This window comes from Setaria italica, chromosome IX (genome assembly GCF_000263155.2).
Source record: "Setaria italica strain Yugu1 chromosome IX, Setaria_italica_v2.0, whole genome shotgun sequence".
In the NCBI taxonomy this organism is placed as follows: Eukaryota; Viridiplantae; Streptophyta; class Magnoliopsida; order Poales; family Poaceae; genus Setaria; species Setaria italica.
This window is the reverse complement of record NC_028458.1, coordinates 18,539,425-18,556,474: the sequence shown is the minus strand read 5'-3', so window position 1 is coordinate 18,556,474 and position 17,050 is coordinate 18,539,425. Positions and strand designations below refer to the sequence as shown.

At 44.8% G+C, this 17,050-nt stretch overlaps 1 protein-coding gene across 1 annotated transcript; it reads left to right on the top strand.

The window, feature by feature from the left end:
• Positions 1–1,961: 1,961 nt before the first annotated feature.
• LOC101780664 (translin) lies at positions 1,962–11,009 on the top strand. The gene is given in 8 exon segments (XM_004982945.2): positions 1,962–2,154; positions 2,157–2,369; positions 2,487–2,583; positions 2,690–2,805; positions 2,896–2,940; positions 3,299–3,324; positions 10,400–10,535; positions 10,673–11,009. Coding segments are annotated over 8 exon segments (885 nt in total). The 5' UTR covers positions 1,962–2,003; the 3' UTR covers positions 10,774–11,009.
• Positions 11,010–17,050: the final 6,041 nt, after the last annotated feature.

Genomic DNA, 17,050 nt, shown 5'->3' with positions numbered 1-17,050 from the left:
AAGAAATGCTTCGCAAAGATGCACGAAAATAGCTATGTGTAGAATCGAGTTGGGGTTGAGGTGGACTAACTCCAACTTGTAGTACCTCAGCAACCCACGAAAGAACTAAGATGTGGGGAGAGCCAAACCTCGTTCGATGAAGTGTGCGAAGATCACTGTCTCATGGGTGTAGCTTTCCATGGGCCACAGGTTGCTGCAGGCTACCCAGTAGGTGATGAAGTCTTGCTCCTGGAGAAGATCGGCATCCACCGATGCCTGGATGTCCGCTGACTTCATCATGGATTTCTTCTAAGTGCAGGCTTGATTCGGTGGTGCCGTCTGGTTAATCATCCCATACTTTGGCACTGGCAACTAGATCTCCTTCTCCTTCTTCGTTGCCTTCCTCTTCTTGCTCTCGGCCGCCTTGCTGGAGGTTGCTTTCTTCTGCATTTGTGTTGCCATGAGGGTCTTCTTGCGCATACGCTCGGAGGCTAAGCGGTGGGGGAGGATGGCACTCGAGCTCATGGACCGCAAGCGGTGACGCTAGGGCTACAATGCGGAAGATGAACGGACAAAATGGCTTGGGGTAAATGGAAGGGATGAATTCCTCCATTATTTATAACCGCGACACAGTTAAAACCAAGGCGAGATTAACGAGAATATTCCGTTTTTTTAAACGCCCGCAGTTATCGCTTGACAGTTTCTAATTTTTTTTTAAGAGATAAGGTAACTGTTGGCGAATGGTGACGTTGACCAGTGGTTGACTCTTATACCCAAACTTGTCGTGTAACAGCTCGGGGGCTGTGTGCCATGTGCCCATCGGCTAAAAAGTTTTTTCTTTGGATTTTAAGGTAAAAGAGATGTACAAGATTGACCCTCAGCTTGATTATTCGATTCAAGCTAAGGTTCGAGGGCTACTCCATATGGAGTGCGATTTTCATCGCACTTTCATATAAAATTCAAGTTTGAAGATTCGAGACTATGTTAAATGAGGCTTGAGCACATTCTAGCCGCATGTCAGTACTCGAGTGCATTCGAAGACTCAATCCGATGGAGTACTTAAAGGAGCACCACAAACTAGTCGGAGATGTCTACAGAAGTACTCGGGATTGCTATATTTGACTAAAAAGTAATTGGGACTTGTCGTCCATACATCTATGGGCCCACCAGAAGATTTGGACAGTCCTAGATATAAGGATGTACACCGAGACGTGTCAGACATGGAGACTATGGTGCAGGATAGCATGGTCTACATGGAGGATAAGAACTAGTCGAGGATTAGGAAACTACTCGTAGCAATTAGAGTAGGACTCTCTAGTCGAATCCAACTAGTATTATTGTAAACAACTCTGCCCCCGGCAATATAAGGCGAGGCAGGGACCCCCTCCAAACAAGATAATCAATACAACACAACCAACACACAGGACGTATGTATTACGCGACATTAGCGGTCTGAACCTGTCTAAATTGTGTGTTCGAATTTACCATCGAGTTCCTGATCTCGGCGAGCCCCACGCATAAAACATTACATCGGGTACCCTTGCCGACAAAAACCAATCCGAGACCATAGTTGGGCAAAGATGGACTTTTTCCTAATAAAAATTAAGCATATCGCTACTGCTTTCGTTTCTTGGGTTTTCAATTGGTATCAACATTTTTCCCCCGAGATCAATTGGTATCAACTATTCAACTTGGCCGGGCGGGAAGTCAGCCACAGGCCGGAACCATTTTTTTTTTGAGATGAGAGGATGGATCATTTTGTTTTGGAAAGGGACGATGGACGAGTTTATATTTTATAGTTGAAAGAAAAACGCTGAAATATCAGGTAGGCCGGGCAGTGCAGGCCTCCCGGAGTTGCTAGGATTTTGGGCTAAAAATTCCAAGCACGATCCGGCCTGGCCCAAAACGGATCGCATGCCGTGGACGGACACTTGTCTTCTCCACGGCCCGACGCCTCCGCCGGTTCCCACGACACGCCTCCCCCGTCTCCGCCATCAAAAACATCTCCAAAACCCCACTCCGCAATGAGACCCGCAGCCGCCGCAGCAGCAGCCACCGCCACCGCGGCCGCGCTCCGCCTCCGCGCCGCCGCCGCTTCCCTCTCGTCCCCACCCGCCGCCCTCTTCACTCCCTGCCGAGCCGCCATCGTCCTGCCCCCTCTGCGCCGCTTCTGCTCCCCCGCCCTCCCTGAGCCTCCGCCGCCCCCGACTCCCAGCCCCGCGCGGCTGCTTCTCCCGTCATGGACGCGCAGTTTGAGTCCTTCCGCGCGCAGCTCGACGAGTCGTCCACCCTCCGCGACCGCATCCGCGCCGTCGTCTCCGAGATCGAGTCCGCCTCCCGCGTCGCCACCGCCGCGCTCCTTCTCGTCCACCAGCCCGTCCCCCTCGAAGGTTGCCACCTCCCCTCCCCTCCTCCCCCATTTCACTTCTCCTAGTCGTTTGTGACCTCCGAGCGCGCAATCTCGTTAATTGCTCCGGAGTTGTTTACCCTCCTCTGTACTCGCGCAGATGTGCTCGGGAAGGCCAAGGCGCAGGTGGAGGTGATCAAGGGGCTGTACGCGCAGCTGGCGGAAGTCCTCAAGGAGTGCCCCGGCCAGTACTACAGGTGAATTGCTCCATTCAATTCGACGCATCTGTGTCCAGGTTGTTAGCAATCGGATTTTCTGAAGGAAATGTGTCGTGTCTCATGTGTCTGGGGGTTTGTGGCTAAGGTACCATGGTGATTGGAGGTCGGAGACGCAGGCAGTGGTGTCGATGCTTGCGTTCATGCACTGGCTGGAGACTGACGGTCTACTAATGCACACTGATGCCCAGGAGAAGCTAGGGTGTATGTCAGCGTTCTGTTAATTGTTGCAGTAGTTACATTGTGGTAATTGGTATGTCTCATGGCATCTAATTTGTATCCTGGCTTTTACAGTGAGCTCTGGGGAGTTTTGCCTTGATGTTGAGGACTATCTGACAGGTTAGTGTCTCTGTCAGTCTGTGCGTTACTTTTCTTCCCTTCACTTTTTTTTTCTTACTCTGTAAATAGATGCTTAGTCTTGCGATCTATGGATGTTAAGTTTTGAGTGTTTGCACAAGAACTGGACATGGATTGAAAGTTAAACTTTGTGCTAATCCTGGTGCATATATGCATGTTTACATGTTGCCAGCATTGCCATCTGTTAATTATTGCTTGAAACATGAGAACCGTTGCAGTACTGTCAAACAACTCTGAACTCATTCTGTTTGTATTTTTGTAGATTTATGGAACTTATGTCTTGTAAAATGTTCTGTGCAAATTATGCTGTGCACTTACATGAGACTTGCTTGTTTTTCAGGATTGTGCTTCATGTCCAATGAGTTTGTAAGTTCAATAACTGATCAAACAAAGAATAGTTCTCATAATTTTATTTTGGGAATATGCTTGTGGTTTGAAACAGAAAATGTGGTTCAACCAGCCTAAGTGCTGATGAAAGACTGTTGAGGAAATCAACGTATCCTTGTTAGGGAATATTGCATATTACTTTGAATAGATAATCTGAAGACTAGAACCAAATATGCAGACACCATTAGTTATATATCATCATCTGAACTCTAGAGTCTATACATAATTGATATGCACTTGTGGAGATCTTATTTAACAAGATAAGTCTAAAGATTAGTTTATGCCCCTCTGAAAAGATGAATGTCCCACCTATGGGATTCAGAATTATAATGATTTAAGAAAAAACTTTGCAGTAGAATTATGAAGTTATTGAGTAGGATTACCAACTATTTTTTATTTTGTTGCATGATTGCTATTGTACAATAAATTAGGCTAGTTCGCCAGTTGCCATACCATTTGTGGAATTGAAATGTGGTGTGCAATGGCTTCTTAACTATTTTATCTTGCTAAAAAATTCAATTGTTTAAGCTTTATTTGAGTTGTGCATTGCTTTAAATGTTGACAGTATTGTCTGTTTTGTTACTTAACATTTCCTAGTCGCTGGAACCTGTTGTCATGCTTAGTTGTAAAATGCTCTTAGAAAATACTATATCTAATCAGGTATCCATGTTGGAAAACAACATTTATTTTTTGGTTGTAGGCTGTAGGATGTACTGTGTATAAATTTGAATTACTGTTTGCAAGGCCAATATCAACAAAATCCTAGGGTTATGGACTTATAGTTGTCGCATCTACAGTCATTGGCCACTGTTAATATTATAATTGCGTGTGCCATATTATATCTGACGGAGTCTAACCAGGAACAAATTTTGTCCTGAAGTTTCTCTAAGAAGGCAACTTATTTGTGTCGATCTTGGCTGGAGTAGAAGATGGGGCCAATCTCCCCAGTTTTGTCATTGAGTAGCAGTTATAGAGGTGCAGTGTTCCAGAAGGTGGAATTCCGTGGTCGCCTAAGCGTGCTTATGCGCTGGGCGGCGGGGTACCATTGCGCCTAGGGGGCAGGTGGTCCCCTAGGCGGCCCGTGGCGGCGGCGGCGGTGGAGGAGGAGGAGGCACGGGCGGATGCATGGAGGAGGTGGGGGACGGGCAGCGGCTGAGGTAGGGACGAGCAGCGGCGGAGGAGGAGGCAAGGAACGGGCGGCGGCCGAGGCAGGGACGAGTGCGCGGAGGAGGAGGCAGGGGAAGGTGTGCCGAGGAGGAGGAGGAGGCAGGGGCGGTAGGGTCGAACGAGGGAGGGGAGGCGTCGGGGAGATAAGGTTGGAGGTGGGCTATTGGATAGTTGGGCTAAATTGATGGGCTTTTTTTTTTTTGACTCAAGGCCCACTGGTCCCCTGTTTTTCTTTTCTTTAGAGGTATATATGATATGTATAGTAAGGTATATGTATGTATATGGCACCGCCTAGAAAAACACCTTGAAACTCCTAGCCCCACCTAGGCGCGCCTAGGCTCTAGACGGTGGGTCACCACCTAGAGAGCGCCTAACGCCTTTTCCAACCTTGTATAGGTGATTAAATTTGGGGCAAAGGACTGAATTTGGGCCATCTGATATCATAAAAATAGTATCATTTTCGACAATAGTGCTCTTTCTCTTGGACATTGGAAATCTGTTTTCAGGGAGGAATTGTGTTAGGGTCTTGGGCTACCCCTTGGGTTTAGGGCACTAGAGAGGGAGGGGGAGGTGGCCGGCGGCCATGGAGGGGGGCTGCGCAGGAGGCGCAGTAGGATGGGGCGGCGCAGGGAGAGAGGGAGAGAGAGCTTTAGGGTTGTACTCCTTAATTCCTTGCTTGATTAATTTGGTACATGGGGCCTCTCTTATATAGAGGGGACACGACTTAGCTTTCAACGAACCTAACTTACTTGGCTTGCAAGCCATCCTAATATCTAGACTCTTCCTAATTCCTATAGCCTAAGTAGACGGGCGGAGGCCGGCGTGCTACAGTTCACGCGAGTACTGTTCACGCACGCAGGTCCTTTTGGGCCAGTTCTGGCCCCCTTCGGCCCAGCCGTCCTCGGGTTAGCCTTTGGCCCAATTGGCCTAGTTGGGTCTTCCAGGTCCGTAACATCTCCTGCTGGATTTATTAGCAGCGTGTCCTCACGCTGCAGTGACACCCCTCCTTCGATTCCGAGGTAGGGGCCATGGGTGTTGCCCAAGGCGGTCAACACGCCTTTGGGGTTGATGTTGTGGGGACCACCTTTTATGTTTAGAGCCATGCCACGGCTCTCTTGTTGAAGTTGAGGTGGGGGCCATGGCTGCTGTCCAAGGTAACCCCATGGTGATGCTGAGCTAGGGTGGTGCCTTGGTGTCATTACCTCCATGTTGGTGAAGATCTGCATGTGGGTAGCAACATGGAGGTGTCCAGGTTGCTGGCGATGCAACACGTTGTTGTGGGAGCGTTGTTGATGCCGAGGTAGACGTTGGTGCCCACGCGCTGATGGAGCTGGTGCTGCGTTGGTAGTCGCCGAGTTGTTGAATGTCGACCGAGCAGGATGGCGAAAATGTCGACGATGTTGTGGGTCATTCCGTTGGTGTTTTCGACTACTTGAAGATCGCGGCCTACATCGAGAGCAGCCTGTAATTGATGAGGTATTGGTGTTCATGCTGCTGGGTGTTGCTAGTTGATATGTTAAGTACGACTGGCCGAGTAGTGCGCCCATCTATGACAAGGGTAGAGGGTTGGGTGCTCATTGTTGCTTTGCCTGACTGCGGGGAAAGAGGGCAGTCTATCATCCCAACTTGGATGGCACATGACTGTTGTTGATGTAGCCCTGCCTGTGTGCGTCTCATGTCGTTGTTGAGGTAGTTATCTGACACATCGCCATTGTTGATAAAGGCGTGGGTGTGTCCTAATGCCTGGTATTGCTAGCACATTTGCTCGCCATTGTTGTTGTGGTTGCCGGGGAGTTACTTTGTTGTAAACCGCTTTAGTTTCATTAAATTTATAGTACAAGCGATTGCGAACCTGAGGATGTCTGATTGCTGAAGAATGTTGTCGCCTTGTGGACATCCGTGGTTGCTGTCTGTATATACTCAGCTGTTGATGACGTTGCGGTAGTGTTGTGCTTCTTCGAATTGTTGACCACCTTGGGAGCTTTTTGAGCGTGGCGCCCAACTGGTGGAGACTGGTGGTCGTCGAAGAAGGACAGGAGGTGGACCAAGAATCGACCCAGGCACTTTTGGTGGAGGAGGTCGAGTTGGCCATCTGTACCTCGTCACTGGACATGAGGTAGGGGTGCATGCTTCCCGTTTGTGAGAGTTGCCGATGGAGGAAGGAGTCGGCGATGTAGTTGTGGAAGCCGTCGTCTAGGGTCGTTTGCCCAAGGTGTGTTCTCTTGGATAGCCACTGGGGGTGTTCTAGAGGTCGTCGTTGTTGTCGATGTGCCGTTGGTGGGTGAGGTGCTTGCTGATGGAGAAACAACCTCGTGTTCCTCCTGAATACGCTGAGTTGTTTTCCCGCTGGAGTCCTCCGTAGATGCCTCTGAGAGATTTAGGCGTGAGGGCGCTTTTAGGCAGTCTGTGCTCGCCTGAATTGTAGGGCCGTTTGCCCTATGTTTTACCACGCCTGTAGAGGTTGGTGAAGAGGTAGGCGTGCGCTGCCGAGTCACGGTTGTTCCCATGTCCGGAGCAATGGTCACAACCGATGTTGCTGGTGGTTGTCGCATCGCCGAGTTATTGGAGGATGAGGTCGATGTAGTTGGTGTAGATCGACTTGTAGATCTGTCGTCCTTGAGCAACGTGGTAGTTGGGGATGTGGATGATCTGGTGGAGGGAGACTCCTCCAGAGGCGCAGCACCTAAGTGTGTCGAAGCCACAATGTCGGTAGGTGGCTCCATGATGAAGGCGTCCTCAGTAGGAGAGGTTGCTGTCGTAGATGTGGTGGCGCAGCATGTCATAGTGGTACTCACGGCCGATTTAGTAATTGTTGGGGAAGAAGGTGGTGACAACGTTGTTGCAGATGTGGCCGTGTTGAGGAGGTTCAGCCCAGAGGAGGGGCTGGCGATCGGCGTGTTGTTGATGACCCTGTTTTTGTCGATGTAGAGTGCTGGTGTCGAGGTTGTTGCCGATGGAGCGTTGATGGGCAGCTCCGCTAGATCAGACGCCGTTTCTGATGAGTTGGTGCAGCAATCTGTAGTAGATGCGTTTGGCTTGACAACCAATGTTAGTGGCACTGCTGCTGGCGATGGCGTTGATGTAGGTGTAACAGATGAGATCACAGCTGCTGATGTAGATGTCGTCGAGGGGGAAGATGTTGACGACGATATTGCCTTTGGTTCCTTCTCATGTTGATAATCAGGAACTAGTCTGGATACTAGTTCGTCCACCGATCTCTTGATCTGATCCCACTGCCTTTGCCCTCTGCGTATCTCATCTTCCTTAGGATCGTGAGATGCATCTACAATTATTTTAGGGCTGACCTAGGTGTTGAGTGCGGAGGAGGTTGATGCAGCAGATTGATTCTCCGCGTCGTTGATGGTGTCGCCCTTCTGATGCACAGCCGCACGGGTACTGTTCCTGAGATGAACAGTACCGTGGCTACTGCTCACGCCATGAACAGTAGCGCCGGAGTTGTTCACTTGGCGAACCACCTTGTGCTGGCTGCCTCGTTGCAGATCCCATGAATAGGTGAAGCCCATGGTGATCGGTAGCCTGGTCTCTGGATACCAGATGTTAGGGTCTTGGGCTACCCCTTGGGTTTAGGGCACTAGAGAGGGAGGGGAGGTGGCCGGCGGCCATGGAGGGGGGCTGTGTAGGAGGCGCAGTAGGAGGGGGTGGCGCGGGGAGAGAGGGAGAGAAAGCTTTAGGGTTTTACCCCTTAATTTCTTGCTTGATTAATTTGGTACATGTAGCCTCTATTATATAGAGGGGACACGACTTGGCTCTCAAGAAACCTAACTTACATGGCTTGCAAGCCATCCTAATATCTAGACTCTTCCTAACCTAAGCAGACGGGCGGAGGCTGGCGTGCTACAGTACCCGCGGGTACTGTTCACGCGGGTCCTTTTGGGCCAGTTCTGGCCCCTTTGGCCCAGCCAGCCTCGGGTCAGCCTTTGACCCAACCGGCCAGCTGGGTCCTCCAGGTCCCTAACAAATTGGCTCTAGTTATTCTACGAGCCAAAACAGGGGTGAAACTTTTAGAAAATTGGCTAAGTAGCTTTTGACATGTTTCTATTTTTCTTTTGAGCTTCAAGCTCTGTAAAATCCCATGCACATATCCTGCCTTTAAATATATATAAAATAAATAGGTAGGGGCCTCACCTGTTGTTCGGTAAAAAAGAAACCTTCCATATTGTAATAGATTTGATTAAAATTTTCCAATCGGTTTTCATATTGCTCAACCTAATAATTCATGTTAATTTTAAGAACAATCCTGCAATGATTATAGAATTGCATAGCCTAAGTGTGTAACTGTCATCATACAATTCCTTTGGCTAATCATATAGCAGAACAGGAGCGTTTGGACTAAATTATAGGCACTGTTTTGGCAGTTTTCTACATGAGATAGTTATCTTCTTGTGACTGTGCAAGTAATAAGATAATGAATACTGATGGCAGTTAGCTTTTCTTGCGGCTGTGCATGAGCATGAAATTGAATAGTTATGGTGTGGAAAAATACAAGTTCATATTGATAAATAGAGGGTCACATGAAAGTAAGAAAGATTAGTTATTGACTTATTGTCATGTTATCTGGTGTGAACTGCATTCTTCCATGTTATGATTAAAATTTTGACACAGCAATGCTACATAAGTTGTCTAGTTGCCTGATAGCTGACTATGTCTTACACTTTTACTATGGAAACAGTACGAGTATGTGAAGTTTTAACACCTTTTACTCTTCTGCTCAAACTTAATATCGATAGTAGTAACTCTGTCTTTAATATGAAAGCGTATTGTTGTACATAAATATTTAATTAAATCTCATGGCAATCATGGCAAGCAGGCCCAATAGTGGTGAGACTTGCAAATTTCAGCAATAATAAGGGGAAAAAGGTTTGCTTAGATGAAATAATTCCTTCAGAGAACCAAAATGCTTTTTTGAGGTACATGATTTCATATGCTAATTTCACTTGAAAAGGCTGACATACTAAATCAATCTGTAATGCTAATATGTTAGTAAAATTATGCATGATTGGATAAAAGACCAGTGGGTTAAGGGATCAAGGTCAACATGTACAGATTATTGAGATAAATTTAAAAACATTTTTGTGTGAGCTCAGGACCAACCCCATTTTGTTCTTTCCCATTGTAGTCTGTTATGCTGAACCCATTATCTTGTTTAAACGAGGTTCACACATCCTAGTTGCTTCAGGACATCAAGAGAAACAAACAAATGATTGAAACATATGACTCCTTTACCTTGCAATAGTTTCTTTGTGTGGCACCTAAGAATATGTTGAGTGTTGTGATAAGTATACACATTTATTTTACTTCTAAATTTCTATATGAAAAAGAAGCACTGTTATTCAAATGCCATAAAAATTTAGAGCTTGGGCTAGATTAAATACCTACTCCCTCTGTCCCTTTGTAACTATCGTTCTCACTTCCCGAGAATTCAAACGTAATCAACTTTGACCAAATATATATTAAAAAAATATTAATATTAATGATACATAATTAGTACCATTAGATAGATCATTGAATCTATTTTCATAATAAATTTATTTAAAAATATAAATGTTGCTAATATTTTCTACAAATGTAGTCAAACTTAAAAAAGTTTGACCAGCAGGCTTCCCACGGCGACAGATATTAAGGGACAGAGGGAGTATACTTCAAAAGTTCGAATATGGATTGTTCTGTTGTCACTTGTCAGTAAAGACAAAACTGTACATCATGGGTATCAGCAAACTTTATGAGTGTGTACAGAACTGTAAACCACCTGCATTTCATACTGGATGCTTTATAGTGTTTGGTGATTCAATGGATGGATGAGTAGAACTCAAGTAATTCTCACCAGCTATGGACTGGAATTAATTGCTTCACGCTGATTGTTTTGCAGCCTAGATTTGTTGTAAATCGCGTCACTGCTGGAGACTACGACTGCCCAAGAAAGGTTCTGAGCTTCTTGACTGACCTGCATGCATCGTTTAGGATGTTGAACCTGCGCAATGACTTCTTGCGTAAGAAATTTGATGGTGAGTTTGTTTGCTTACAATGACTTGTTTAAGTTGTTCCTTGTAAAGATGACCTGGTCTGCTGCTGTATTTATATATTTCTTTAGGGCTGTTACAGTCATGGTGTGTAATGTGGCTTCTCTGTAATCGGTTTGCAGGGATGAAGTATGATTTGAGGAGGGTGGAGGAGGTCTACTATGACGTGAAGATCCGAGGACTTGTACCTGCGGAGCCAAAACAAGAGGCGGCTCAGTCGTAGAATCCTGGGTGGTGTTTAACGTACTATGTGGTCTGGCTTTTGCCATCCGTAACGTGTTCGTCTGGAAAATCCTTGTTGGAAGCATATGCGATGGCTGAACTAGTTAGTAATTTTGAGGGCCTGACTCCCATATGTGGAACAGTGGAAGGAGCCTTGTGCCAAATATTTCTCAAAGGGAACTGGCTGATATTCGCGTTGTGGATTACATTCGGAAATGCTTTGTCCGCTCAGCCTAATGGATAGCTGGCGTCGTACATGGGATCCTTAGCTAGTGTAGCAATCTGGCAACGTAATGGCATCCAGTACTGACGTAGGTGGTTAATATAAAGATGTCAGCCCGGCATGGATGCCTCCCCTCCACAACAAACCCGGTCAGCAAGGAGCTCGCGCTTAGTGTCCCTGCTGGGCGCATGGTCTAAAATATAATGCATGTGTAGCTAAATATCTTGGTGTTCGAAAGGCAACATGGAAACGGTAGTTGATGGAACGTTCCATTCTAGGGCCTTGTTTAGTTGGCCAATTTGGGAGGTGCCAAATTACTGTTACAGCACTGTAGCACACTGTAGCGTTTCGTTTGTATTTGTGAATTATTGTCCAAATATTAACTAATTAGGCTCAAAAGATTCGTCTCGTAAAGTACAACAAAACTGTACAATTACTTTTTAATTTCATCTACATTTAGTACTCCATACATGTACCGCAAGTTTGATGTGATGGGGAATCTTCTTTTTGCATAGTGTCAAAGTTGGAAGTTGGGAGTAACTAAACATGGCCTAGGGTAGCACTTGCATGTCAAGGATGACGGGGAATGGTACGGGTCGTGTTGGCCGGCCCGGCCGCTCGACTTGTCGTCTCACTCGCCATTGTCCTTTTGGGGCCACCACTCGGACGCAGCTGAGATATTGTTTGGATTGATCCTCAGTAAATCATTGAACGGTGCTCACAATTAATCTAAACCATCATCAACACATGTGATCAAAGCGGTTTAATTTGACTGGTGCTCTAATCTTCGGTCAGTTGTGTAACGACCTAAATGTAATTACATGGTTGAGCATTGCATCATGAGCATCATTGTTTGCTGGTATAAATTTATTTTGTGCTTGTTTAAATGCATTCGCATTTTAATTTGAATCATTGAATAAAGTGAAAATGTATGCCTCGTGAAAAAACTTTCCTTTTCCAATAGGATGTATGTACAGTCATAACTTTGTAAATACTTCTTCCTCAAATATGAATTTAGATGATTTTTTTCGGATTTTAGAAATCCATCTTGAAGCCAAACATCTTAGCCGAAAACCTAAAAATAACATTCTGGGAAGAATTTTCATTTCAAATCTACTATAGCTTTTCTTCTCAATTTAAGAAAACTGGATTGCTCTTGATTTTTTGTATCAATACAATTTTTGGTGGAATTTTCGGAGCCTTGGAAGATCAAGTTTCGAGAATAGAGCAAAGAGAGAAGTTTCTGTATAGGAATACGGAACGTGGATGTTACGTGATTTTCTTCTCCAGAATGTCCACTCCTCCCTCGCGGACCGTCCATGAGAAGCATGCCTGTGCATGTTGCCCTCGCAGGAAAGTGATGCTATGCGCCCCTGGACCCCACCCGACCCCTCCACCTCACCTGCGCCCCCTCCCCTCCCAGTTCCCTTTCTCCCCACGCAGAAATCCTCTCCTTCCCTTGCTTCTTCCCAAACCAAGCTATGGAGGGGAGAACTCCTCTCCCCTACCAAATCCACCACCACCATTACCAGAGTTGGCCAGAGGACGTCGCCGACGAGCTTCTCCACCACCTCATCCACCTCTTCCTCGCCGGAGACCAAGGAGAAAGCTATTCCCAAGCATCTTCTTCCTTTACTTCATCTTCTCCAAGCACCTCAAGGATGAACTCAACCCGATCTTCACCAACACCGCTCTACTCCAACAAGCGCCCCCTTGCTGGTGCTCTACTCATCGCCGGTGAGCTTCCCTCACCGCTCATCATCCCTCCTTTGCCCCCAATCAAGCTCTATAACCCATTCATGGCCTATCACCATTGTTGACATAGAGCTCTAAATACCCTGTGCATGTCAAATCCCCCACCCAAAACAAGTTCCTCGTATCCTTAGGAAGCTGTAGGAACAAATGGCACCCAAAACCATGGCCGGAGCTGCCGACGACAACCTCGCCGGTGAGCCTCTGCCGGCACCCGGATGGTCCGCGGCCTAGGGGCGGACAGTCCGTGACCCGAAACACCAAGCCTCTACACGAAACCGCGTCCCCAGAAATTTGTATGGCAGACGGTCTGCTTCCCACCCACGAATTGTCACGGTTCACCCTCGAAATCTACACAGAACCGGTTCGTTTCTGCTATTTAGATATGTTTGAACCTAGTTAATTAGTAAAATGCATAATAATTTCATATGTGCTTCTAAAATTATGGGTCCAACTTTGTTAGCTTCCTTTAACGTTAAACTTAAACTGGTGTTTAAAATTATTATGACTTATGAATTGATCATACAATTGCATAGTTTATGAAGTGTTGAATTATAAACTTTCTTAGCTTGTCAAATACATGATCAACTATATGGCGATGCTTCTAAAATCATGAAACAAATCTTATTATTTACCTATGATCATGATATGCTATTTTGAATTGTTGGTCTTCACGAGATGATTGTATAAGTATACAACTTTAAACGTATGCTAGTTCTAGGACTAGCTTGCTTGTAAAATACCTAGGTAATCAATGGTGCTCATGTGAGCTATAAAACCACCTTTGTTAGCTAAGGATAAATGTGCTATAGTTTTGTGATTGGAAACCTTCATGATACAACATAGAATTATGATGCTTCCCTTAATTATTCAAGTATAACAAGTTTAGCCAACCTCTAATTTAGGGAATTACTTTACTCCTCTTAACTAAGATGTAATGTGCTAGCTACCCATTAATTCTTGAATTGTCTAATGATGATTAACTAGTGTTACTAGCTAGCCTATTTGAGCATGCTCATTTATTTAATGTTGGTAATAATCATGAGACAACTTCTATGGTTGATGCTTTATGTTGTGACAATTTAATTATGTGATAGTTCATATGATAACTAAAAATAGCACAACTAGTGTTAATAACCTTCTCATACTACAACTTGTCTTAGAATGTATGCCCACGTCTATGAGTTATTGTTTGACACCTTTACTTTGTTATGCTTGTGTGCCCTACTTCTAATCTTTACTTACTTGCTTGATGACTTGAAATCATCTTAGCCTTTACTTCTCATAAGTCATTGCATCTCATATGCATATACATTCATGCCATCCTTTCTAATTCATGCATTCATCTAATCTCGTAGACAATGACATTCTGGAGTGTTGCATTCTTGGAGCACCAATCTTAGGCAGGCACCGGTGTGTCTCAACTCTATTTTCAGAGTGTGAAATGCTATTGTTTAATTATGGTTGTGCATGGGCTTAGCTCTACCTAGACATGTGCAATGAGTAGAACCCACTAGGCATGTCAACTCTTGGTCTTAGCCCAACTTACTTAGTAAAATTATGTATGCTAGAAATCTTGATATAATTGCTTAGTCATGCTTAGTTGCCGGTAGAAGTCGAGAGGTGGCAAGGTCACTACCACTCGTGAGTTACAGGATGCTTGCTTAATATATTTGAGTAGACATGAATGGATTAAAATTGAGCACCATGAATGATAATTTGGACTTGAGCAAGAATGGTAGGGTCATGTTGAGATTGGAGCTCACTTGACTTAGACTTGCTTGAGTTGATTAAGGCTTGTCTCCTTGTTGCCGAGTTCTTGAGCACTATTCCGTACAAACCACATACTTAATATGGGTAATATGGGAATGGTAAGCCAAGTAGCATAAGTCACACCTTGCCCTTGACCGGATTTGGCGTGGGATGGGATGAGGTATGATCAGCTGTGTCCGGTGCATCTATACATTTCGGCCAACCGGATTCGGCGTGGGATGGGATGAGGTATGATCAGCTGTGTCCGGTGCATCTATACATTTCGGCCATTCATTCATAGCCAGGTATGGGTACGTGAACGGTCGGGGCATGAATCAACACTTATCCTAGACCAAGGGTATGGTTGTTGGTCTTGCACCTCGTGTGGGAAAAGTTGTACACCCCTGCAGGGTTTTAATTTATTGCAATAGCCACGCTCTCGATCACTGAGCACACTCTTGGATACCCCGCTTCATTGTAGAGTTTCGTGAAGAGCTTATGGAAGATTAAGCTCATGATTACATGATCACTTTACTACTTATGCAATTGTATTTGTGCTTGATAGAGAAAGTAGATGCCATGTCTTTTGCTTATTCACTTGATAAATTATGCTCCCATTTTTATGGTCTAATGTTAAAACTTGCAAAGCCCCATGCATCCACCAAATATATAGTATTATGGATAATTCCTGCAAGTATGCAATGTACTTACATTGCTGCCGGTTTTCTTCTTGTGAGTGATTGCCACATTCATCCCACTGGAGCTGGCAAGGTGGATGGATGGTGGATGTCGCTCTAAGCTTGTGCAGGTGGTGTCTTATGGGCAAGAACATCATTGTTCCACCTTATACTTTATATCTTCCCGCTGCGATTTAACTCTCAATTTAAAGAAAACATGATAGAATAGCTACCTAGACCTAAGCTATAACTCTCAATTTAAAAAAAAACATGATAGAATAGCTACCTAGACCTATGCTAAATCTAAGTTGTCAAGAACCTTACTTTAACTGGTGAAAACTCTCATTTTCTAGTTCTTGTATGTTGTATTTATAAATTGTGAATTTTTGTAAGATGATCAAGATTTGTAAACAAGTTTTAAAATTTACTCTCATATGTATCCCTGTGATGGTTGCCACGATGTAAAAACGGTATGCGTGTTGTTCCTGAGCGATGCTCGAGACGCATACCGGGGACTACCGGGATTATTTCGAGTAAGTTGGGTAGATTAACGGATGATAACCTGATTTAGTTGAGATAATTTGGACGGTTCCTTACGAGTTGTCTTTACTTGCTCCATCTGTTCATGACGACGATACGTTTTGACGATTAGGCACAAATAGAATCGAAGACTAATGCAACTCCTCAAGGACGAGCGGAACGTAGTTTGCTATAATTGCTTCGACGAGTGATCACTTGGGTAACTTTCTGCACACATGTAACATGCTGCTTTGCCATGGACTTGTATCCGAGTGATGCCGACGTGATTTTGCATTAATGACTGTACGCGTAGCCGCCGGCCGGCCGGTGATGCTCTTCCTGCCATGGCTTTTGGTCGACTTTAATTAGATATTTTCTTCATGTGCGGCTTAACATTTCGCAAGCTGTCCACTAATCACTCGGTCCTCCAAAACAAATACAATTCTAATTTTATCTTAACTCAAACTATGATAAAGTTTTTAAAAACACCCACACTTATTATACTAAATAAGTAACATGATATTTATCATGAAGTATATTTTCATAGTATGCCTATTTGATGCCATAAATAATATTAATACTTTTTCTATAAAGTTGATTAAATTTAAAATAGTTTGATTTATGATAAAACTAAAGTGGCACTCTTATTTGGACGGGAGTGTTAGTTGGAATATGGACCCTCTCCACCGGAACTTTGCTAACCATTGGTACATGGTTTTTCAGAAATTTGCTCCTAAAACTACTGACTTGCTAGTGCCATGGATGCTGGCAATAAGGACTGCTCGAGTGCGATGAGCAAGCCACTTCAAATATGGTGACAATGAATCATGCGTGCCAAGAAATTTAAGTTTGAGAATGTATGGAGGGTCCATCTGAATCGAAGAGTTTTTTTACTAAAGTTAATATATTTCTAAAATTTTATTAACCCTACTCTACCCTTTTACAGAAACAAACATCCCGTTTGGATGTAGATATTGAAGCTCAGAATTTGGAATTGATATTGGATGCCCACAATATCTTTGTTTAGATGGTCTAGGAATTGGAATTGGAAATTTGGTCCAATACCAAGCGGTCCCCTTACTGAATTCGGACCCCTCCACCTCCGTATTCAGTTGAATCGACTTCCGCCGCATATCCCTCTCTCTCCCTCCGCTGGGCCCGCACCGCTCATCCCCTCCGCCGGTGTGCCCTGCTATTGCCTTGTGCAGTGCTGCTCCCTTGCCCCTGCGCTACTCCCAGGTGTCACACCCTGAAATTTTTAGATTTTAGGATATGATTAGAAAGAATAATTTAAAAATAATTTCATCGTAATTTTAAAAATTTCACAACATTTATTTTCTTGATAGAAACTTAGT